Source organism: Haliaeetus leucocephalus, unplaced genomic scaffold (genome assembly GCF_000737465.1).
Source record: "Haliaeetus leucocephalus isolate CR32 unplaced genomic scaffold, Haliaeetus_leucocephalus-4.0 Scaffold373, whole genome shotgun sequence".
Lineage (NCBI taxonomy): Eukaryota > Metazoa > Chordata > Aves > Accipitriformes > Accipitridae > Haliaeetus > Haliaeetus leucocephalus.
Window position 1 is genome coordinate 2,951,043 of NW_010972809.1, and position 24,835 is coordinate 2,975,877.

Sequence of the window (24,835 nt, forward strand, 5' to 3'; positions counted from 1 at the left end):
TTGTGTGTGTTTGACCCCATTTTCTCCCCCCCCCCCCCCCCCTTCCTTTTTTCTCCTGGTGGTTTTCACCTTGACACCTCCTTTCTACAGGGAAATGATTGTATGTAATAATTGGCTGCTAAATCCTTCTAAAGGAACTGCTCAGTCAAACTGAGAAGTCTTTAATTTGACACTCCTAATGCTGGGCGAAGACATGAGCAACAACAGCTGCTTTGCTTTACATCTGCCCTTTGAGGGTGATGGCACTCCATTGGTTTCATTTGGATTTAGAAAACCTTTAAAGGGCTAGAGCTGGGAACGGGCTTAAACTCTTAGTTCCCTCAGAGGCATGCTTTGCTGGTATTACAGTGTCTGGTTCACTGATTTTGGTAGGATGGGTTCCTTACTAAGTCTGGAGGAGTGTTGAGTTTTGGTTTCTGATTGTTTTTAAAGCTTTTCTTTCCCCTCAGGGAATGGGAGAGGTATGTAAAATGCAGTTAATTATGATGGTTTATTATCTCATTAAATTTTGAAATACCTTCTGCAAAGCTTATTATAGTAATCTAAAAATTGGCTATTCATATTTCTGATCTTTGTCTCCAATCCTTGCTTTTTATGTACATATGTATACGTGTATGTGTGTGTGCATGTATATAAAACATCAAATAAAGTAAAACTTTCCTATATAGGTTTAATTTTATTCAGTTTAAAGCTTTGTGAACCAGATCGGTCGTGTTGGGCTGGCTAAGGTCACACAGTAGCTATGAAGAGGGATACTGGTAGTGACCCAGTTAGTTCTAGTGTAGCTTCTGATCTTGCAGATTTATGTAACAGTGATGCACGGAAGAGCTGGAACACTTAAAGCTGCCTGGCTGCGAGGAGTCCCTCGCACTGGTGAATGCACAAAAATATAGATTGGCACGTTAGGCAAAACGCATTCCTAGATTTTGAACAATGTATGAGGCTAGGGGTGTCTCCATATGTTATGTTTTTAATATTGCCCATATAGATTCAAAATGTGAGGTTGGAGTCGGTACCTTTTCCAAAGTAAAGAATTTAAATATTTAGAGATGGAAATATAGCTTAAATTTCTTCCAAAGACAAAATCTGCCTCTGCCTGCAGTAGAAAACTGTCACAGAAGACAGCAGGTCTTGGAATAGGTGGGCTGGAATCTGGGATAGCTTTAGAAGTCATTTTGGATTTACTGATCCAAAATCATTCAAGTCTTAGTGGTGGTGCTTTGCTGAGATTTCTAGATGGCTTATGTTAATTTAACTTAAGATGTAGCTTTTAAATTAATGAAGTTAAACTGGCACAAGAGGCTGTATGGACAGGCTGTCTTTTTGATTTATCTGTCAACAAGGCACTGGTTTAACCTACTCTTAACCCATAACAGTCCACGTGGATTTGAACTGATTTAACAAAACTTATTTAATTAAATTGGGGCAATCTTGTGTTGCCAGCCAGGCCTCAGGAGAAGCATCTCTAGTTCTGCCTTTTGGCATTTTCTTCCCTTGGTAATGGTGTGATAAAAGATGCATTTATTTTATTTGTTGACTTTGTTGACTTAATTCTCACCTTCAAGCTATTAAGATTTTCTTTAGTGCTAAGGGCACTTGCTTACACAACCCATTGTGGTTGCATTTGTTTGTTATTTTGAACAGTATCCCTAGCTACTGAACCCATAATTAATATAATTTAAAATAGAGAAAATACTCGGGGGTTTTATGGAATCCTCCATGTATTTGTTTACCTGTGGCTCAGCAGTTGGCTGGGTATGAAAAGCATTGCATATTTTGTCAGATTTCTGCAGTTTTCTAATCAGGCATGTTTTCGGCCGCACTGCTGTTCTCTCCTCCATTGTCTGGTCCTTGTGGGATTTCCATTTTATTTTCAGGTAACTTCCACTTTCCTGAACGTACCGACAGCTCTTCGCGCTCCCTCGCAATGTTTTACTTTCTTTATTCCTCCTGGCCTTATTGCCTGCTTTCTCTTATTGCTCAAGTGCTCTTTCCAATTTCGCTTCTTTCGTTCTTCAGCAGGGCTTCGCATGGCGTTTTCACCAATTGCCTTTCAGATGCACGGATTTTGAGAGCTAAATGAACTGGTGCCGAGAGTTCATTGAATGTTCACCGGTGGTCCTAGCTGAAGTAATTGCCAATTTCTTGCCGCTCCTGTGTGGGAGCACTCTGCCACAACCTATTGCATGGCCACGTGGCAAACCAGCCTCAGGTCCTCATCCAATTTAAACAGGCATGGGTGCACGCACACACCATTTTTCATAGGATTTTAATCCTGCTGCCTGCCTTCCTTTTGTCAATGCCTAATTTTAGCCTGGGAAAGGGACAGAAAAGTAAAGTGATTTGCCTGAGGACCAAACGTTGTCTCAGTGCTGTTGAGGAGGAGAGGTGGCATCAGGAAGCACCACAGTGTTTTGGAGCTTTTTGGACAGATTGACAAGAATGTGCTTAGTGAGGTGGGGTTTCCTTGCTGGGGGGCCTCCTGTCCACTGGAGCCACAGGTGACAGGGCTAAGTGGATGCTACTGATGGGCTGTGGCAGAGGCAGTTTTGACTCTAGTGGGGTTTGAAAGATGGGCACGACCAGCTGTAGTGATGGGCAGGAACCTCTCTCTTGCAAGGAGACCAAAAAATGCAGATCTGAGGAGAAGTTTAAGCTTAGGTATGCAATCTGTTACGGAGGATCAGGTTGCAAATAAAAGCACTAGGATGCAGCAAGGAGCAAGGTGTGTGTGCGCTGGGGCTGTCGCATTTGAGGCTCGGTGTCGCGGTTCACATTTGAGACTAGGTGTCAGAAGTGTAGAGCAGGCTGACGTCTGTGTATGTACATATACAGTGGGAAGTCCTTTAGTGCCAGGTTTAGTTTGTAGCGTGACGTGGTAAGAGGAAGGCATCTCGCTGCCTGTCACAGAGCAGGTTAGCAGCAGATTAAAATGGCTGAAGATGGTCTCCTCTCTAAGTATGAAATTAATTAATTATCGGAGTGAGTTTAGACTAACGGAGACATGTATTGAACGTGACCCTAAGGTTGTTGCAAGCATGTGTTCCTGGAAAGTACAAGTGGTCTGCTCTCAGGGCCATTTCTTTACTCTTGCTGTCAGGTGTCCCCTCTGGCTGGGCACTGGCATGAGGTGCTGGCCGGACACAGCTGATCTGTGGCAGGGTGGCCACACTTCAGGGACACTTCCAGAGGAGCCCACTGGGAGTGATGTGCTAGCCACTGCCGAGCAGGACGCTTCGCCCATGGAGCATCTAGATCAGCAAGTGCTCGGCTTTTACGCAGCCGCACTGTCAGTGTCGACAGCATCTGGAATGCCATCCTCTCCTTCCTATTTTAAACATTGGTAAGCTGGGGCTTTGCTTATGATGGTACAGGGAAGAGTGGTGGGTGGTCTGCTCATGGGGGCAGAAGTGCAGGAAATCAGACCTTTTCATTATTAAAAAAAGAAAAGGAAAGAAAAAACCCCCAAGCTTATCAAGTAAAAAAAAACAACAAAAAAACAAAAAAACACCACCCAAATTCGTCTTCCTTGCTGCAAAGTTTTCATGGAGACTAGCCTCCTTGTTGCAAAAGACAGCAAAGGGGACTACACTAGCATTGCTGCCAGGCACATTTTCCGTTAAAGTTTTACAGTTCAGTAACTAATGTGTTTCTCAGTCAGCTTACGGTGATCTTAATGCAAGCTGCTACTGGAAAAGGCAGTCCTGTTCTTCCTTCCCGTGAGTTCTTGCCACCTCTTTTGTGCCACCACCAGCATTTCTGTGCTTATGAAGCCCAACCTGACAAAGGAAAAAAAACCCCTATAAATTAATTTTCAGCTAGATTGACTTCCTCAGCCAGCTGATTATGGGGTCTCAGGAGCTCTAGTGCTGGCATAAGCAGGAATGTGTGGCTGGAGATGAAAGGAAGAACATATACTGTACCTTTTTTCTGCAGCAGCCGCTGCTGAAATCAGTTTAAACCAAACTCAGCCCCCTCATTTAGGGTGGAAAGATGCAGGTGAGGCAGTGCAGTGGTTTGCTGCTCCAGAATGGTATGGTCCCACTCCCTTTGCCCTGTTTCTGCCTGGACAGTGCCTTCCCATCCCTTCCTGGTCCAAGTGCACAACGGGATGCAGGACTAGAGGGAACATGACTTTCTCCTTCCGCCATCAGCAAACTAGTTTGTCTGGGTTGTACTATCAAATGTCAGGTATCCTGCTGCTCACATACTGCCATATCCTAAGAGTAAAAGTAAGGAGGGTATTAGGGAAGATGAAGCATTGATAAATCTCACTGTTCTGTGAACAAAGTCTTCCCAGAGGGGACTGTATTTTTTTCACTTCCAGGCAAATCTCTGGTGTGTATGCACAGTTTGAGTGTGTGTATTTTTACTGTTTTTTTTACACAGTTTTTACTATGATTACCTGGTACCAAAATGAGTTTGATACACACCTAATAATCTTTTTACTAGAGTCTCCCGAGCCGACACATGCAGCAAGAAGCAAGAGAGTATTGAATACTTACTACTGCAGGTAAAGAAAGAAAGTCTGTGGGGAAGGCTATAGATTGTGGTGGCACAGGAATTGTAACCATAGTTTCCATCCATATCATTAGTACCCAACTACTTCATCTGGCATTCAGGAGGAAGAGAAAGACAGCATGCTCTGGCAGTCCAGCCAGCCCCCTCTCACAGGATTTAGTGTCCCTCAGAGAAGAGGTACGGCATGAATGGCCCCTTTCCTTTTCAGGCCAGTTTGACTGGTAGCAGGATGTGGCATGGCTTGAAAGAAGGCATGAACAGAGTCACTGGGACTATTGACTGCATCTGCCTGATTGACTGGCAAGAATGGGCTGTTTGACTCCTGGGGAGGAAGCCTGGAGAGGGTCCTGGTTTGCTTCCAAGAGAAACTTAATGCAAAAAATTACAATGATGTAGGAAAAGGGAAGAGACCAAAAAGTGGACATAGCACCTGCTAAAGTTTGTCTTTTATCTTCAGAATTATATAAGAATAGTGTAGGTTTAACATAATGGAATATACCAATTTTTATTTTATTTTTTTCCCTCGATAGCTCATTCCTGTGTTTCTATTTAGTAATCCTTTTTGGCAAGATGGTGAATGTGATTGATGGGTGTTTTATGTGAAAGTGATCACTTTGCTGCTTATCAGAATAAAGTCTGTGCAGCAGATATAGGATGCCTTGTGTCTTTATTTTTGTCTCACTGTGCGTCTAAATGTTGTAGTTTTACAAGAGAAATGTTGAGTCCCTGGTGAGAGCCAGATGGTAGAGGAGCCTTCGAAAGGCTGGCCCCGTGGGAAGTGCAGATATCTGGTTTCAGGTGTGGTTAAATTGCAAGCCGCAACCTCTGCAAGAGGTTAAAATGCCCCCAACTTACTGACTGTGTGACTTTTATCACTTCCTGCCAGCAGATGGAAAATTTTATTCAAATGGTAGGGATTAACGGAGGACTTAATTGAACAGGAAGTTTTTCAGCCATTCAGATGATGGCTAAAATGATCCATACACTGTTACTTCTGACATCTCTGCCAGAAGTAATCTCTGGCTTTCTGGCTAGTGCAAGTTGCTTTTAGGGCAAAGGTGAAAGATTGCAAGAGTTGAGGTATGCATATTTTTCTGAGATTGGAAAACAAGAATGAAATGATCTGTAAAATAACATGGGGTTTTTTTAGTTGGTTTTTTTTTTTTAAAAAGCACAATTGCAGAAGAAAGGCTGCTCAAAGCGAAAAGAGAATTTTCCTTCAGTCGCATAGCTTTGATCTTGCATCCTCTTGAGTTTTAGCAGTTGGTCAGATTACTAGGGAGGGAGCTGCTGATATGTTTGGTATTATTTGGCATATCATTCACCATTCAGTCTGAATCTGTAAACATTTTGAAGAGGAATATGGAACAAAGAACAGCACTGAATTTATCAGGAACTGGGGTTTCGCGTAGTGCCAGAGGGTGTCGCATGAGTAAGGAAGTGGGAAGCTCTGTCATCTGAACTGTGCTGGTTTTGTTTAATGTCCCCTGGTTGGGAACTGGGAAGCAAACAGGTTTTGCAGATGTCCCTCAGATGTCTGAGAACACTGAAAATGATACTAGAAGAATACTGGAGTTGCACAATGTGTTGCGCTAAAAGTAGCTTTGGCTTCTGTGTCATTAAGTAGGGGGAAAGCACTCGAGTTTTATGAAAATGGGCAGGTTTTAACATTTTGTAGGGCCAAAAAGGCTTTTGAAAAAAAAACCTGTGGTAGATAACAAGGACCTTGTTACATGAAATCCAACGCAGACAGAAGGATGGTGTTGCAGAGTGGGTGAAGTGAAAGGGGAGACCATTTTGTGCCGCTAGGCTTCCCCACACTGGATTTACTGAATATCAGAAAACTAGGAGGATTGCTTCGCTCTTCCACCTGTAGCGAATCCAGGCAGCAGGACGTTGCCGGTTCTTTGCCAGTAGGTGGAGACCGTGCAAGTGAACTGGAAATTACATCCTCCTACCAGTGTGGAAGGTGTTTGTTAGGGTGGAGTTTGCCTTGTTTACTTCCAGCACATGGGACAGGATTTAATGTGAAAAAAAATTTTATTTTTGTGGGTTCCTCCTTGAAGAAAAGTTTGTCAGGGCATAATACTCGCTCAGACATCTGCTAGTGATTATTTAAAAAAACAAGCAAATGTGAACGAGTGCTTGATTTTTTTTTTTTTTTTTCTTCCCTGCTGCCATGGTTTTACATTTTAATTTTCTGGTATGCGGTGATGCTCTTCTCTGTGCAACAGCGTAGCATAAAATGGCCTAGCCTAAAGTAACTCCTTGGTGATGTGCTTCCTGTAAAACTTGCTGGTATGGGGTGGTGGGTTTGGCTCAAGTTGGGGAGTCGTGGGCTACGCTGCCAGAAAAGAGGGGCAGCCCCCGTTTCTGGATACAGGAACCGGTAATTCAGGTCTCCGTTTGCTCAGTGCTTCTGTAGGTATCTGTGCTTGATAAGCAGCTTGCAGAGTGCTCCGGTGAAGAAACCAAGTAGCAGATGAAGATGAGAAGCACTGCAGAATGGCTCCAGAGCATGGCACAGGAGCACAAGCAAGCTGTGAACAGGAGGAAGTGTGAGGAGGAGTGGGAAGCTGTTGAACCGATGGTACTGCTGAAATAAGTGCTCATCAAATAGCACTCAGGACTGATCCGCACTAATGCAGTGACTCCCACTATAGCTTAGTCCCATAGAGTCAACATGTCTTTTCTAGTATCATAAGCTGCAGCATGCATATCCCAGAGAACAGCAAGAAAAGAGATGTATCCAGGACAAAGCCCCCTCCAAAATGGACTGCTGCAATACATTCCTGCTTCTTGTCCCTTCTTGGTGGGGATGCTTTTGCATTACTATGCACATTTGTAGCTTGTGTGAGCATATCTGAGCTGGTCGGGTTGAATGCTGTTGGCTGTGGTGGTGAGGCTGTCAGCAATAACTGGGACGTTGGGAGGAGTGTTTGTAGGACCCACAGTGAAGTGTCTGCAGCGATGCTGTTAGATTCTCATGCGGACTGATGAATTTGAAGGGTTGCTTAGCCTGGGTGTCTTTATGCAACCTGTCGTGTCCCACAGCTGGAATCTGAATGCAGTCTTAGTTTTCTACAACTTCATTTATACCATCTCGTATGGGCCTCAGTCTAGCAGGCAAGGTCTACATCCCTATGTCATTGTGGCCGCTTGTATATGCGAGTTGGAGTATATACGAGGCTTGTATATGGTGGCTGGAGTTGTCTGGTTCCCCCACAATTAATGGGGGTGGGGTGGAGGTGGGGTGGTAAGCAGTGTCCAGCAGCTTCTAAGAACTCCCAGTTTGCCCAAGGCTGTCTTGTACATTGTTTTAACAGTCAGCTATTTCACTTCGTGGGTATAAGTATCTCTGCTAAACTGCTTGAAGTGAGGCAGTTTTGGACACTACAAATACCATCTTGTGATCAGTGAGCATGGTCAGAAAAAATAGGTGATTCCAGAATTAGTGATAATTTGAGCAGTTTTTAGCAAACAAGTTTAAGCTGCCAGCTGTACTTTGAACTGGTCATTAAGCATATGGGTTAGCTCAATTAACATTCATTAAATGCCATTCCCAAGCACCTTTCTATTGTTTGCAGGAGAGGAGGTTCTCAGAAACCAACTGTTTCCCATTTAAAACAAACGCAAACAAACCCAAAGGAAAATGCGCATCCATTCATCGTGGCTAAAGTTTTAGAGCAAGCAGTGTTATGTATGGAAATGTGCCCTGTTAGGCTCAACAGTCAAGGCTGGAATGGAGATGGGCTTAGTATTTTACCTTGATTTGTTCACTTCAGAATTTAAGGCTGGTTTAAAATCGTGTTATTAATTTAGGCCCAATTTCAAATTTTTGGACTACAGAAGGTGAAAAAGACTGAGTGAATGAAGGGCTCAGTAAAAATAACTTCTGAAAATTGTTGCATTCAACCTTACTGGAATGTTTGTTTTACTGAAAATTAACCCAGATTCTTCTAATCAGATGACAGGATTAAGAATTACTTAGTAATGCCAGCCTGGGTTGTATCTTGGATTACATGATCTTGCAAAACATTTTGAAGGAGTCACATCTTAGAGTGACCACATGCTTTGTACTGGTTACCTGCGCTTGGTGCCTGCATGGATGGGAGTGACCAGGTCTCTTACCCTCTAGTTTCTTCCTGGTACAAACAGGTACAGAGACACAGATGGTGATTGAATCTCGGTTTCCACTACTGCAAACTTGCTGGCAGCAGTAACTGAGCTTGCATGTTGTTGAAATGGGCAACAGATACCACTGATACAGGCAGAAAATACTATCCCAGAAGCTTAGGGGGATGCAGGAGAGGAAATGCAGTTCAAAGGACTCCTTCGTATGCCTGCTTTCTGCTCTTGGTGTGATGCTGGTTATTCATCTGACATCGTAACTTGGGACACAGTGGTTGCAGCAGTCTATGAATACATACAGACAGACATGCTGCCTAGTGCTGCCAGAGCTAACACTTGAACTCAAGTGTGATCCAAGAGCCAACAAGATCTCCCTGTACTGAGGACAATTTTCACACCCCACACCCCCCGCCCCCCATTTTTTCATTTCTCCAAGTAATGTTTACCCTCACAGATGGGGGCGGGGGAAATTGTTTCCTTTAAGTTTTGGCAGTGTCGATGTAGACGGCTTGTTGGTTTGAATTCTGGAGCCCTGTTCTCATGATCTGGTGGTCCTCTGGAAGGTTACTGTTTGGAGTGAATGTCTTGGGCTTGTTCTCAGGAGTGAAAGGGTGAAATACAGCTTAGCCATGCTTCCCTCTGGCGCATGCAATGGTGATAAGGATTTCCCATTTGTCCTGTGAAGAATGATACCTCCAGCACCAAGTTTTGCATGCTAACCTTGGGCTTGCCTAGAAATGCCTGTCACGTGGTTGATTTTCTTTCAGCTGGAAATTACACACTTGATAATCATCTGATCTGCAGCAGACACCTGGCTATTAAAGCCTAAATTACCTTTTATTTTTTTATGCGGGCAGAACATATCTACAGCCTATCACTTAGAGTTATGTTTACCTTAATAAATGAAGCTGCACACACAAATGAATCTTTGCAAACAGGCATGTTGTGCGCTAGACTTGAGTGTCATGTTGTACAGTGCAATTAAACAAAACGTTTAAGTTGCGTATCGGCTCTGATGAGAACAAAAGATGGTACGCTTCGAACCTGATCTAGATTGGGGTAGGGACAAGTAAAACTCAGAGAGATAACTCTTTTGCCAAGCCAGCAAAGTGTCATAGTAAGGAAATAAATGACCCAGGTACACAGCAGAGGGGAAACTATAATGATACTAGCACAGAGTGGTCAGCGCAAAAGCAAAAATCGGTGAGGCAGAGTGCCTGTCTGTGCCAGAGCCCTCCCTGTAACGGGTGCTAGCGGCTGATGGAAGGACAGCCGTAATGTTTGACTGCAACTGTGTGTAGCTGTATGAGACAGGTTGAGACAGCAATATGGGAAGGGTCCCACAGAACGTAGCTCAGCTGTATCCATGCGAGGGCAAACCCCTGGATGGAAAAAAGTAAATACACGGTGCACTGAATTTCCGCTGCCCAGATTGAGAGGCGTAATACTGAAAGACATCTGGGAACTGCAAAGCCTAACTGAGCAGTAACAAGAAACCCAAACTCTCCCCATTTAAAGATGTGTTTTGACAGAGGATGGTTCCTCAACAGCTAGCCTTAGATCAGGCAGTTAAGCAAGTCTGTATTCCTGGCTCATCGCCCCTGGTTAGTAGTAGTGATTTTAATGTGATAAATATCTACAAATACTCACATTGCAGTTTCTCAGGAGAGGTGACACAGGCAAAGTAACCAAATACTGACGCTGCTTTTAGGAAGACAGAGGTGTAGATTCCTTTGCTTTGGCTTGCAGGCTGCTTGCTAGCGGTTCAGAAAGTGAAAAATACACTACACTGAAAAGGAAAATGGGAATTAATAACAAAATGGTGACACTCAATCAGCTACCTAAGCTATGGTTCCTATAGGGTTTGGAAATCCAACTTCAGTGGTGCTGTTATAAGGAAGGACAAACATCAGGCAACAGAAAAGCAGGAAATAACGAAGGCAAAAGCAAAGCTCAAGGAGTAAGTGAAAGGTTGTGAGACCAAACAGCAAGCAATATTGTAGTATATAACAAGCAGGAAGTTTTGTGAAAACCTGCAGATTGCTGGAGATTAGAGAACATTTGAAAAAGATAGTTTGTTTTGCAAATCTCTTCCCAGTTGAGATGCTTATGTATGAGGACAGTCTCTCAACCCCAGAATTTATTATAAATAGTATGAATGCATACATATTATCAATTCAATTGTGCATGTTGTTCTTTGTGTATGTTTTATAGTACTTATGCTTTGCTTTCACTTAGGAGTTATGGAGTAATAAACTGAAAATTGTCAGATTTTTGTACCAATGTACAACTAAATCTTGCATACTGATAATGTAATACTTGGTTTGTAGCTAACATAGCATGTGCTGTTACCTAGAGTATTAATGTTTACTAAATTTAACACAGACTGGTATTACTAGCTGGAGCTTTGCTTTGCTTTGCAAAGACTGCCTTTGTGTAGTAGGTATTTTCTTCCTAAACATGTCCTTTTTCTACAAGCTTAAAGGAATGGTGCTAGGATATTCTATTTTAAAAGACATTTCTGAAGTATTTTTAGCTAACAAATTTTGATTCTAAAAAATGCAATTTGCTTAAAATGTTCAACTAAAAATAAATTCCAGTCTGGAAAAGCTTCAGAAAGTGTATTTTGCTTTGGAGAGAAATGTTTTCCAGCCTAGTCTGAGTTTGTACGCTCGGGATAATTTTGTTGTGGAGTTTTAGTCTCTGGCTGTAATTTGCTGTCTCGGACCTAAACAGTTGGTTCAGCAGAAGAAAAGCGTACTAAAAGGAGGTGAGGCTTCCTCAGGCTGAGGTTCTTTTGAACTTTGTGTTATAGGTAGGTGGTGAAGTCTCCCGAAAGCAGTAGAATGAAAATAACATTCTGTTGAGAGAAGGGGAATTACTATTTATTTTTAAATAGTCCGGATATTTCTGGCTGCATGTCGGGCGTTTGCATGATGTTTAGATGTGGTGGTGTTTTGAGTTCTTCCCTCACCCTTTTCCTTCTTGCAAAGTTTTGTCTGTTTGCATATTTGCAAGTCTTACATAGCATATACCCTTTCAATGAGGACAGAGTGAGTAATTTGTTTTGAGGATGCAAACAGGATTTTTGTTGTTCTTTTTGCCACTTGTGCCAATCTGCCTCCTGTTGCCAAATGCACGCTAATAGGTCATTCCAGCAGAAATCGTTGCACTAACAAGCAAAGAGCAAAGCCAGACTGGTGGTGTTACGTGTTTATCACGCACAAAACGTCTTTCTAAGCACTTTTATCACTTCCTTACCTATTCTGCCTTGCTCAGAAGTGGTGTGTGAGTGAGTACAACGGGCTGCTATGCTTGATCTGATGTAACCATAGTGGAGCCGCGTACCTCCTTTTTTGGCAGCAGCTTCATACTTGTATTGGATTAAGTGTAACGTGAAACTGTACCCGAAATAATTGGTTTTATGCTTCTAGAGGTTTTCATGGGGACGTATGAGGTTATTAAGATGCATATACTCCTTCACAAGGAGACAGTTTTAAGTTGTTGCCCATGTTTTGAAATGTATATGTTTTTCTTCGCTGACCCACCATTGAAACTGGTCATTTTTACACAAATCTGGAGCGAAAGCTGCTTAAAAGGTTGGCTTTTGTTTCCTAACCTCAGTGCCTCATCCTGGTGTGTTGTAGCTACAGAATAGCTTGTTTCTTGCTCATGGCTTGCTCTGTACACCCTCAGGCACAGAAGTAGAAGCCCATGGAGCACATGCCTATCCATGCAAAGAACGGTAGTTGTTGCAGAAACCTAAAAGGGCGCTGCAGTCACAAAAGCGTGCCTTTGTTTACTAGCGTTCATAAATTGAATTGGTGATGCCTACGCCCTGTAACTGCTCAGGGTTTTAATAAAAAATTGGTATTTCATAAGGAGCAGGCCTGTTTTTGTGGCACTGGTGAGCTCAAACCAAGCAGGAGGAAGTACAGCAAACATCAACAGAGGTGTCTGAGGAGAAGCATCTCAGACACATCTGACCATGTAGCAGCAAGTCTCCACAGCCTCCCCAGGAAGCGGCAAACCTTCACGGTCATAGCCTGAAGCTGGGTGGAGGGAAGGTCTGGCATTTTTTCACTGTCCTCACCGAAATGAAGGGCCCCCACGGGACCATGGTGGGTAGTGAAGAGCTGGTGATGCTGCCAGGCCGTATGCCCCGTGGGAAGTAGGCAAGCAAAACGAGCAGGGAATTGTTTGTATTGGGGAAGGATGGCTAGAGGAGAGTGTATTTTCAAAGACAGACTGAACCAAAAGTACTTCCAACTCACTAATTCATTTCATGTCTGTGCTGAACTTACAAGTCATTCCCTAATCCTCTTTCAATGCTCTAGGGACCGATAATAGGGACGCTGCAAACAGCCCTGGCAGATCTTTGCTGCAAAGGGTTAATTTTGAACCACGAAACAGGCTTAACCTTTACTTTTAGGGGTGGTGGTGGTTGTGGAGTCATCCTCGCTGCTCATCTTTTATCAAGTGAGATTTGAGCAGGTAGTTTCAGAGATGTGGTGAGTGGATAGTGTATGTTTTTAACAGCCCAGCTGAGGAAGCACATTGATGGGGAAGAATCGCTGTGCAGATGAGAGCAGCAGGCAGGGTTGCTTGCAAACCTTTACAGTCTGGTTTTTGGCAAGAGACCATAAGTTTTGTGCAGAACAGAAGCCAAGACAAAGCGTTTTTCTCTGGCCGCATGTGTGGTTTTGGTGAGAGAAATGTAGTTGGTTGAAATTAAAATCCCATTCATCCTGCGCGGGAGTCCTCAGTCTGCTTGAAGGAATAGAGCTTTGCAAGGCAATCTGAGTAATTTGGGGGATATACAGGCAGATCTGTACAAGACCTTCATTCTGGAAAGATAATTGTTCACAGATACGAGGAAATCAATGTGTTCAATCAGTTCAGAAATTATAAACACCATACTATATTTGCCATTAAGAAGATGAAAATAAGCAGTAAGTATGGCTTGTGCTTTTTGTTGTTTGGGGAGGGGGGAGGTGGGAGTTGGATAGTGAGGACATGGACAATTTTATATGGAGTTTAGGGATAAAACTGCTGATGCTACTTTTGTTCTCTGTTGTCATTAGGGGATGTGTATATATTTATGCAAACACTGCTGGGATTTTCTTCTTTTTTTCCCTTCCATTTTAGCCACAAAACTGTGGAAGTTTAAAATACAGTAACAAACCTCCTCTTACTCAACTATTTAAGTTTAATATCCATGAAAAAGAAGAGGTTTGCCAATTACGTGTTTCATCCACGCTGAAGGATAACTGTGCTTTCTGTAAGTCATAACAGTGAAGCCTGCTGCAGAGTGACAAGACCTGGCTTTTCCTTCAGTGTTATTTGATATGTGTTTCAGTTTGACATTATGTAAATACTCTGCTATTAGGGAGGAAAATGACATAAAATTGCATCCTTTCTCAATGAGGTTTTAAGTTCTTTCAGTAGCTTCTCTCCTTTTTGAAGCTGTAATAAAGATCATAATTAGAATCCCAGTTGCTTAAGTGAGAAATTAGCATGTTCTTAAATGCTGAGCTGACTCAGGTTCCCAGCAAGACCCCCTCTGGGTATCTGTCCTGCCCCAGAGTGCTTTCCCTAATACCAATTTGCGTTCTAGACGTGTTAAAGAAAATCATATTCATTGCCACCTAGCAGTTAATCAGAACCTTCAGATAGGCTTGAAGTAATTTGCAGCCTGACTGCTAAAACCACCTGCATCCATTCATCTCCTACAGCTGTACCCAGGGATGCTCTAAAACTTACCAGAGAGTGTCAGTCCATCACCCAGTACCAGGACTGAGACAGATTCACTCCATGCATGTCCTTTGTTCTTATGAATTTGTCACAAATACTACTTAACCCCATCCCGGACCTCCTTGCTTACTGTCTTCTAGGCTGTGACCAAGGGAGCAAAAATCTAATGGCTTTTACCTGATATTTTCTGTGTCAAAAGTATCTTTCCCTAAAGGTTTTGTTTTTGTAGAACTGGGTACTAACATAGATACCTTATCTATTAATATATATTTTACCATGTAAATTAGACTGTAGCAGATTGGAATAAATTAAAACCTTAATGGGGCTAAAATAAACCTCATTTGTAAATTAATTAAAAACAAGAAACAAAGAACACTAATACTTGAAAATGTCTACATTTTCATGGTGCAAAATACAGATTTAATTTCCAAATAAGTGAATGGTAAACTGTTACTGTATGATGTGCAAGAAAATACTTGGAACATATGAAATAGTAGTAACAGATTTTATAGTCAAGATGTTCCCTTTCTGGTTTTCCAAATTGTCAGAGAAGATACCAAAGGGTAAAGCAAATAAAATACTGTCTTCACAATTGACATAGGTAGGGATATGATGTTAGTGGGAGATGGATTCAGATCTCTCTTTCTTTTTTTTTTTCTTTTTTTTAAATGGTGAATTTTTATGTTCTGATGTCTCTCCTGCAAGTTCTGCCTAACGTGTTTCTGATATGCTCTTGTTTCCACAGGCCAAGGCTGCAAGCACAAAGGAAGTTTGCTCAGTCCCAGCCAAACAGTCCCAGCACAACTCCAATAAAGATAGTGGAGCCGTTGTTACCCCCTCCCGCCACTCAGATTTCTGACCTCTCCAAAAGGAAGCCCAAGACAGAAGATTTTCTCACTTTCCTCTGTCTTCGAGGTAGGAGTCTTGCAGCAGCCTAGGGGGACATTCATTCAAAGAACGAGGTGTAGCACCGCACACCGACTAGCAACTAGGCAAATGTACTAGTGCTACACCTGAATATATTGGGTGCTTTTCAACTCTCAGCAATTTGACTCTATCTGCAGCAGGAGCATTTGAGTTCATGGTTGTAAAGACCATAAAATGAGGCCAGTAATAGTGCAAAAGGAAATTTCTTTCATGCTTAGAGCTCTGTTATCCTGAATGGGTTTTTGTCTAGCTCTCCTATGTCCTCCCCAGCCTTCTTTGTTTTGTCTGTCTATAAACTGAAGAAGCGCTTAACTTGCCTGAGTACTTGTTCCTGCAAGAGGAGAAATCTGGTTGGAAATTCCCTTTCTCTACCTATTCACTGTCCTTTATCATTCACTCTGAGTGAGGCTTTTCATCCGACAGTGGGTGGAGGGGATGCCGTTGTTCTTAGCTGCCCCAAGAGCTGGATTGTTCCCATGGTGATAACTAAAACAGGTATGCTCCTCCACGCTGCATCCCAAATGCAGATGAGGCATCTGAAGTTGTGCAGCAAGATACTTGAATTATCTCACAGTAACAGGTGCGTGAGCCTGGCTGGAGCTGTGTGGTGTGTGTCTGCAAGCCTTCCTGGCAGACTTGGGGACCTTAGTGTGAGGTACACCTCGCTGTCCCGAGTAAGCTAAAGAAGGAGACCTTACCCGAGTGGTCATTTTTCTTGGGACTTTCCATGGCTCTGTGTCCCAAGTCATGTTCTGAAGATAGCATCTTTCAGTTTAATCTCCCAGTTTTTGTATTGGCTTTTGTGGTATGTTTCTCTTTTGGCAGGTGCCCCCCCCACCCCGTCCCCTTAGCAAGTCACTGCTCCATCCTTGGATGTGGTGGAACGATGCCTCTCGCTGTTGTTTTGTCCCATTGCCTGCTGAAAGGGTGTGCATTTGTTACAGATAGGGCTTGCCTGTGAAAGTCTTACCTAGTGGATTGAATCCTTCAAAACTTGTGTTTTAGTTCCCCTTTCCAGTTCTAAGGTCTTTGGTGCATCTGCGAGCAGCACTGGTCAACACCACCTGTAGATTCCTGCTGAGGTTTTCTCACCTTAATGCAGCATGGTTTGATTTCTTTTTTCTTCTCTTCTATGAGATTTTAGGCTAGTGGTGGCTTTAGACTGGTTGCTAATATATCTGTCTTGACTCTGGTCCAATATGGAGCCTCCATCCTGTTGGGACTTCTGGTAAAGCGGGTGGGCGGAGGGGATGGAGGGGGCTGGTTTGCTAGCTTTTATGTTTGTTTAAAGGATTGCGAGGAGCAGAATCTAATGGAGTTTAAAGTGGCATCACAGTCCTCTGAAATTTAATCTGTGGAAATGTATTTCTAATTTAGTCTGCTGTGAGGTTGATCAGTCTGTTGGCAGCATGTCACTGCTGTGATCTGGGCCAACTGCCACAGTTGTTGGTGGGAAAATTCAGATGGTGGGGGTGTGTGTGTGTATGTGTGTGAGCACACATGGCTGCATTCACACACTTGTTTCTACTGCTTGCTAACTAAGCATGTGTTATTTATAGATTTGAAGGCACTTGCACTTAAAGAAAGGCAACCTGTGTGGGGATGTGACTTATCTCCATTTTTATTTCTTACTGTCTCTTAGCATTCTGCTTTAACAATGCAAATGGGAAGCACGGGTACTTTTGTCCTATTCCAGTGCTTCATTCAGAAGGTTTTGTGGGTTTTTTTTAATTTTTTTTTTTTATTTTAATCAGTGGCTGTTCAGCTCTTGCACCTGTAATTTTCCTCTTTGTTATTCATCTGTAGAATAATTGATGTTTTGTACTGTCAATTAAGAACTTGCAATTCATTCCTAATTTCTTCAGTATGCAGGAATACTCATATATTTCACACAACACGTGCGTTCAGACGGCAAGATCCCAATTACAATTATATTAAAAACCATGAGGGAAAATCTGCTCTGAGTGCCACACATGGCATGTTCTTGGTGTGCTTAAACAGGCTGAAGAAAAGCAGAAAGGGGAAGCGATCAGCTCTCTGTTTCAGCACCTCCACAAGCTTATTGCTCCATCACCACTGTATAAAGCCTGAAAAGAGCCAGTAAAAACAGGGGGGGAAGTCTTCTTGGACACCTGCTACCTGGATGTGTTTCTGTGGAGGAGCAGGAGGGTAGCTGTGGCTTGAAAAGAGAGGGAGTGGGGTTGTTGAGATTGCTATTAGCATGGTTCTGGCTTCGGTGTCTGCACTGCTGCGTCCTTTAGGAGGCTGTGGCTGCCTCAGATTGTGCCCCTTTGGTCCCTTGGGGGGTTTAGTTCCAGGTGGTGGTCTCTCTTGATGTGCCCGTTGGAAAAAAGGAGGTGGAAGCTGGTTCTTAATATGCTTGCAGGGAGTTCATGTAGCAGCCCACTGGTACATCCAGCTCCAGAAAGGTGACACAAGTGGCTGTCCAGGGCACTAGCAGGCTTAGTTTGGTGCTGCTCTTCTGGTGGTACCCAGTGAACCTGGAGAGGGAAGAGCCAGCAGCTTACTTAAACCCTGCATGGGGAAGACTTGTGATTTTTTTGGAAAGGGTTTATTTTGGTTTTGAACCTCTGTGCTGTTGTTTATTGAAGTGTTGAGGGATTAAAAATTGCTTGCATGGTGGGACATGTGGATGTTCTGACTTCTGTCCGGATATGTCTGTCCAGCCCTGTCTGTCTGCACTTTCATGATGAAGTGCGACACAGAATTACACGGAAATAAGAGCACACTCGCAGGGTTGTAAGTTCAGCACTTTGAAAATTGTTTAGTAGTAAGTGTAGTGATGATAAGATCCAGGACAGTAAATCCCCATGTTTGTGTAATTTTAAAAAATTTTTTAAGTTGGGACTCTCTTAGGTCCTAGTCCTTCAAAATGCTTTGATGATATAGTCCCTGCATTCATGATCAAAGCTTTTCTTTGGCAAGGGACTCTTCTCCAGGGCTGGTGGGAAAACAGCTCTGTGGTCATGTCTCTGTCCTTGTCCCACCGCACCCAGCAGCAGTGTCAGAAGCACAGTGTAAATTTGTCACACCATGTCAGCATGTACTTTCACTTTCTGTTTTTAAACAGAGAAATTTAAAAATCCCATCAGCACTGCAAGTTCACTCTTCAGTACTCTGAAGGGTTTATTTTAAGTGGCAGCAGCTGAACTCTCAGTGATGGAGCAGTACTATCATGGATGATGTGGAAGAAAGGCTCTTGATGTGCATAAGGTCCCATACTTAGGAAAAAGAAGTCCCATTTACCTGGCCTTCTGCTATGTGTCAGAAAACCTAATGATTCAAATCACTTTTATTTACCTTTTTTTGTAGCATCCGGTAATTTCAAAGGGAGATAATTTAACCAAGATGACCTGCTTGGTTTCATTATCCAGAATACTAGGGGCTTTAGATGTAGTTTTAATTAGTTTGGTTTTTGAACTCTTGATTTGATAATACAATGTACTAATTACTTCTTAAAAGGTAAGCGGAACAGAATGAAAAAGCTGTAACAATTGATGAATGAATATCTGAGCACCCTGGAATATATCTAACTGACCAGACTTGGCAAGGCTCCCCTGCTTTCTATTATTTTAAATTCTTTTTTTTTTTTTTAATTTATTTAGTTATTTATTTTATTAAATTATGATCTAGAATTTCCAACACAAGAAGGAAGGGAATAGCACAGATATCTCTGAATTGTTTGTCTGCAGTGTTCTTATCTTTAAATAGCTTCTTTGAAGGAGCCTGTATGCCCTTTGCCAGAGGCATAATTAGTATCTTTCAGCAGCACGCATAGATACGAGTGTGCCATCTCCTTGCGGTTGTACAACGGCTTTCACTTTTACTGTATTTTCTGCCTCTGATTAAATTTTTCTTAATAGCTTCTGTTACAGTGCATTTAAGTTACCTTTACTCTCTGTAATTATTTACAGGTTAAAAATATTGCGAGTGGAATAATATAGGGCTAAAGGGGGAAGGAGAAACAACTCCCTGTGAGAATAGATCTTTGGCAAAAGGTGATAACAGGAAGGCTATGATTAGCAGCCTACATTTTAAGAAGTTTTCCCATGATCAATTTTCTAATTAAGCCGGGCCTCTGGGAGTTACGTGCTAGAGAATTTCAGGGATTCCTAAATAAAGATGGTTTAATTGAGATCTCACAAATTTAGTTTTTAGGCTCTTCTAACTACTGTTCTGCAAAACGCGTGACTGTTCATTTTCCTTGAGTACTGCAATGACTTAACAGTCTGATTTATTACAGCTAAGCAAAACCAAATTAGAAAATGTCACTATAGCACATTTGGCCAAATGTCAGTAACTTCTAAAATCATAGTGCCTCAGTCCTCTAACAGTTTACTCCTAAACAGGCTTTTTATTTTTTTAAACACTTTGTTTGGGTGGTAGGCTCAGGGGCCTTTGCTTCTCTCTTGAGTCTTAATAGGAGGGGTTGCCTGTGCCAGTAGAAACATGCAGAAGTTTTCCATTACAATAGGAGAGCCCCCAAAATCAAAAACTTGGGAGCTCTTAATTTTGGGCATGTTAGAAAACAACTGTTAATTTGCTTAGCTTTTAACAAGCAGAAGGTACACGTGCGTGGTAGTTCAGTATCAATATGTATGCTGGACTTGGAGAGCTGGTGACTGCATCAGTCACATTCTTGAAGCACCAGCCTTCCCAGGGAGCACGTTGCTGCCGTGGAGACGTGCTCACCAGATCAGAGTAAGCACGTAATAGCACAACAACTTGATTAGGCTGGAAGCAAAGCAATGAAATGCTGACACTGTCCAAAAATGTGAGCTGTTTTGCAGTCTGGATTAATTTTATAATTCCAAAATAATATTAAATCATGCAGACATACAGTAATTTGTTTAAACTACTGGAAGAAGACTTTTTATCGCTTTTGTTGTTAAATCATTTGGTATTTGAGACTAAGAGTTTAGGATAGATTGAAAACACAAGAATAAACCTCGGGGTATTGAATCTTAGTTGCACAAACCGTTTAATAAAAATACGTTTGCATTTAGTAACCGTAATCTCACAATTTCAAAGTCCTTTTTTAAAGTTAGGAGTAACATTGAAGTGTAAAATATGAGATTTCTCATATGTGCAGCCATTTAGTCCACCTGTGGAATATGCTGCTCTGGGCTGGTAATGCACTCTCACGGTGTTTTAGGACAAGAGTAATTTAATTAGCGTTGGCAGGGAGAGGTGAATATGCCGGCTCACAGCGAGCAGCACGTGTATGAAGTACACAGAGAGCCTGGTGACCAACACCATGGCATTATTCCTTCCCAGGGGATAGGACTACTGCTGGAGGATGTGTCTTCACATCAGTGTGTGCCTACTGGGAGATTTAAGAGGCGGGAAGAGCTGCTGAGTGCAAGATAGAGTAGGCTGTGTGTCGTACTACAGCTGAATCAAAGTTTTTTCCCTGCTCTTCCTGTTTTGAGGCCCCTTTCTGATGTTAATGATTCCAATATCTACCTCTGCAAAAAGCCACAGGATGAAGTTAACTCGTTGAAATGGGAGACTAATCTTGCGGTTCAGCCTTTGTATTTGCCACAGATTCACTCCGAGTCCCTCAGTGAACCGCTTAGTTTTTCTGTAAAATGAGAATAAATGTTTAACTCTGTGTGCAGGTATTGGCATAGCTGGACATTGACCATGGATGAGCTACTGGCATAAAATCTAAGTGCTGTGGTGGCAGCAGCAGCACTTCAAAACCTTGCTGCCCACAGTTTTCGGTGCCCAGGTGGGCAATGTAAAGTATTTTGGCAAAGGCAATTCCTGCCTTTCCTCCCAGCCAGAAACCTGCAAGCCTGCTTCTCTAACCTACCATAGGTTCAGTGCTCCCGAAAGACTGACTTTGTGCTAGGGATGTGGCTCAGGATCTCTTGGGTATGAAACACAGGCTGGTAGCCTTTTGGGAATGGCAGCGTGGTGGTTTGGGAGTTGCAGACTTGTCTTGTTCTTGGTGGAGGGGAACACGAAGTCAGGGGTTGAAGTGTATGTGGGAAGGGTTGGTTTTGAGGTTCACTGCCAAATCTAGCCAGGTTAGTGGAGGTAAATTGCTTTGAGCTTGTCAAATATGGATTGTAGATGTGTGAAGCACTCGTTTCTTTTAAATATTTGGTAGTCTGTTACTCTGGTGTGTGTTTTGTTAACTTTGGAAAGTGAACCTTTTTTCCTGCAGATTCACGCATTTTCCTACCGTTACTCCATTTCCCTAGAAAAGGAACAATCTTCTTTGGCTTTTTAGTTCTAGCTCTACTGCTTTGAAGAATTGGACTGAGAAGAAAATGGCGTTTATGTCACCGCACTAGCTGATAAGTTAGCCATAACACTATCTTGTGATTTGTACAACGGCAGAGGAAGGGAGAGTTTGAGCATCGGTGTGTTTATGAGCTCTGTTTTATTTCTGTACTTGGGATGGCCTTTTCCTCCCTCTCGCTCAGGCACCGGGGAGCTCCCTCTGGGACTGTTCCTGCAGGTGGAGTCAGAGAAGTGAGATACAATTGCTCTTTCCTATCGAGTTTATGCAGTTCGTTCTCTTTTAGCCTTGCTCCGTAAAATGACCATAAAGTACAGGCTTAAATTGCATTTATTCGCACTTCAGGGAGTTGGCGTTGTCCTGCCAAAACGTAATGAGTAGGACATGTAATAAATGAGAAGCAGGCTCTAAATTTTAAGCATTGAGATGCCGGTACATTTGGGAGGCAAGGTTTTTCTACCTGCGTATAGCCCCAAAATGGGGCTGTGTGTCAGAGGAGAAGCCAAATCTCTGGACACAGCTCACTGTAGGGCTTGGCATGCCACGTGTTTATCGGGACAGGCTTAAGTCCCGCATACCTTGACCCGCCTTGTGCTTAAATCATTCTGATGTCTTAAATTGTTCTAAGGTTTGTCCAAAACACATCTGGGTTATGTTTAATTGTTAGGAGGAAAAAAAAGAGAGGAGCTAAAGGGGGAGTTGGTGTAAATAATTAATGGAGAAGAATCCTCCAATTTTGCAGAAACCACAGCCCAAATTACAGAGAAGGCTCTTGGATTGAGATGATTTTTGTTGTGGTTGTAACATACCAGGGTTTGAATCCTGTCCAGATGAAAACATTTGGTTTGTACTTCAGTAAATACTGCAGAAACACTGCCAGCTAATTCTGAAGAGTAATGAAATAGTGCTTTTGGCAAAGCGCATGCACTTTCCATACTTCTGATTCCACTCTTCAGATCCAAATTCAGAGTTTTTTTAGTATGTTTAGCTAGTCCAAGACAAAAGTTAATGTAATTTAATGAGAAACAAAACATACCGTAATTTAGGAGGGAAAATTACACATTTGTCAAATAAAAAAAATTTAATAACCTCATTAGTCAAATAAAATGGCTGAAAAGGAGTATCGTTTATTCTATTAATCAGGCACTTGCTGCTGAGGTCAACGCATTTGTATGCATGGGTTGCATAAGCATCAATTCTGCCTGCTGTTAGTAGCAAGCCTGAATTTTGCACAGGCAAAGAGTAACATCTTTCTGAGAAAACTGCTAAAAGCAGCTCTGTGACTTAAAAAAATGTATTTAACTTTGTACTTATTGTTGTATAAGCATCAAGTTGTTATAACAGAGGACATAAAATACGTTTGTCATTCTTTCATATGCATTAGGCAACACTTTGTGTATAGTTGTGTTAATTGTTTTTCCTATATAGTTAGGTTTTCCTTTGTGTTGCTCTCACAATAGGAGAGAAGACAAAAATACTCAAGAGAGAATTTCAATAATGAAACTGCAGATACTGACAGAAAAAGTTGCCAAACATACTTCAAACCTCATTTTTTTGAAGAGCTGAGTATCCTCCCATTTTGTGATAATTCATAGCTCATTGTAACCGTGATGAGTGAATTTAAAAAAGACAACTCACCGTTAATGATTTTCTCAAAATTTGCCACACACCGTGGTATCTGATCACAGGAGCAGTAACTCCTGCTCTGGTAGTGGTGAGGAGAGGGTACCTGGGGTTCTATTAGCTGTCTGAGCTTTCTGCGTGGCTTGCAATCCCTTAACCATGACAATTTGTGAGGCTTTCAAAATCGCACGACGAGGGCCAGCTTTGGCGACTTGGCCTTCCTGCAGTGATTTGGAGGAGCGAGAGAGGGCTGGGAAGTTCTCTCCAGGTTGCTGCCTGGCCTTGGCCATAGCTTTTCTACTCTCGACTGAGTTAACAGCCACTTGTTAAGCAGGAAAAGGTGAGTGGCACATGTCCAGACCAGGGCAGCAGGTCGACAGCACTATCAGACAGATACTCCTGTTAAAGCTGCTCAATACAAAGCGTCCTTCCAGCTTTACTGTATTTGTTACTATTTAATGTCAGTAATTCTTTCCATATCTTCCTTCTCCCCTTGCTGCTGCTGCCTCTGTCCATCTGGTAACTTATCCCTCACCCCTCGCCTCTTTCTCCAGCCCCAGCACATCTGAGCCTCTACCGCCTTCTGCTCTGCTGCTGCTGCACGCCCTTTCTTTCAGGTTGCTTACTTTGCCATGGCTTCTCCTTCCTTCCCAACATGTTGCGATTGCCTTGTCCAGTTCTTTATTGATGGCACATGCTTTTATGTAAATATTGATGCAAAACAAATCAACTGCCTTGGGGGTGGGGAGTGTTTAGGCAGTGTGTGCGCAGACATCGTCAGGACAGAATGCAAAACGTGCAGCTCCTACACGAGATTGGACACATACTGTGTTTCGTGTTTTGTTTAATAACATAAAGTGATATATTAAGCTACGCATTCAATAAGAAAAAGTGTGCACAGAAATTTTCCAAATCTTTACTTGAGAGCTTGTAACATTACATTACAGTTACAACATTTATTAATGGACTTTAATTTCCTTAGCCTGGGATTTTAATCTGAATCAGTCCCCTGATCTGATTCACCACATGGCCCCACAAAAAAAATTATACTGCCACAGTTGAGGTGGTGGCACAGGAATAAGAACAAGAAGCCAGATGGAGGTAGATGCTCTGTAGACCATTTTTGACGCCAAGAAAAATGTCCATGCAGCCACAGACAGTCTAGATGGTTCCTTGTATGAAATGTCTTCTAAGTAAGTGGTGGGCAGTCGAATTTTATTTTCTAGATTACTATCAGATTTGCTGAGCTCGCGGGTTTTTCAGGCACCTGCTGATCGGTTGTGCGGCAGGGTGAGTTTCTCAACGTCGAGGGCTGCTCACGGGCTTTCCCCAGGCGCTGGAGGGCTGCTCCCCTGCTCTCCCCCTTCATCCGCTGCAGTGCCTGTGGTAGCAGCTGCCTGCACAACTTTGGGGCTCCCGGCACAGAAGGAGACTTGTAAAATTCAATACAGCCACAGGCTCTCGTAACTCTCTTGCAGATTTTTCTGCTGTTTTCTTGGGGATCAGAAGCAAGGAAGGGGGGAATTACATACCTAGAGTGCTGAGACCTGGCATGCACCACCTCCCAGGCACAGATGTTGCCCTCTATCTGGAGCATTGCAGCTC

At 42.7% G+C, this 24,835-nt stretch overlaps 1 protein-coding gene across 3 annotated transcripts in view; it reads left to right on the forward strand.

The window, feature by feature from the left end:
- JARID2 (jumonji, AT rich interactive domain 2) overlaps window positions 1-24,835 on the forward strand; it is a 222,511-nt gene that overhangs the window by 141,905 nt on the left and 55,771 nt on the right. For all 3 annotated transcript variants that reach the window (XM_010573172.1, XM_010573173.1, XM_010573171.1), the window contains one exon: window positions 15,152-15,321. In XM_010573172.1, coding sequence (XP_010571474.1) covers window positions 15,152-15,321 — 170 coding nt within the window. The remainder of the gene's footprint in view (window positions 1-15,151; window positions 15,322-24,835) is intronic.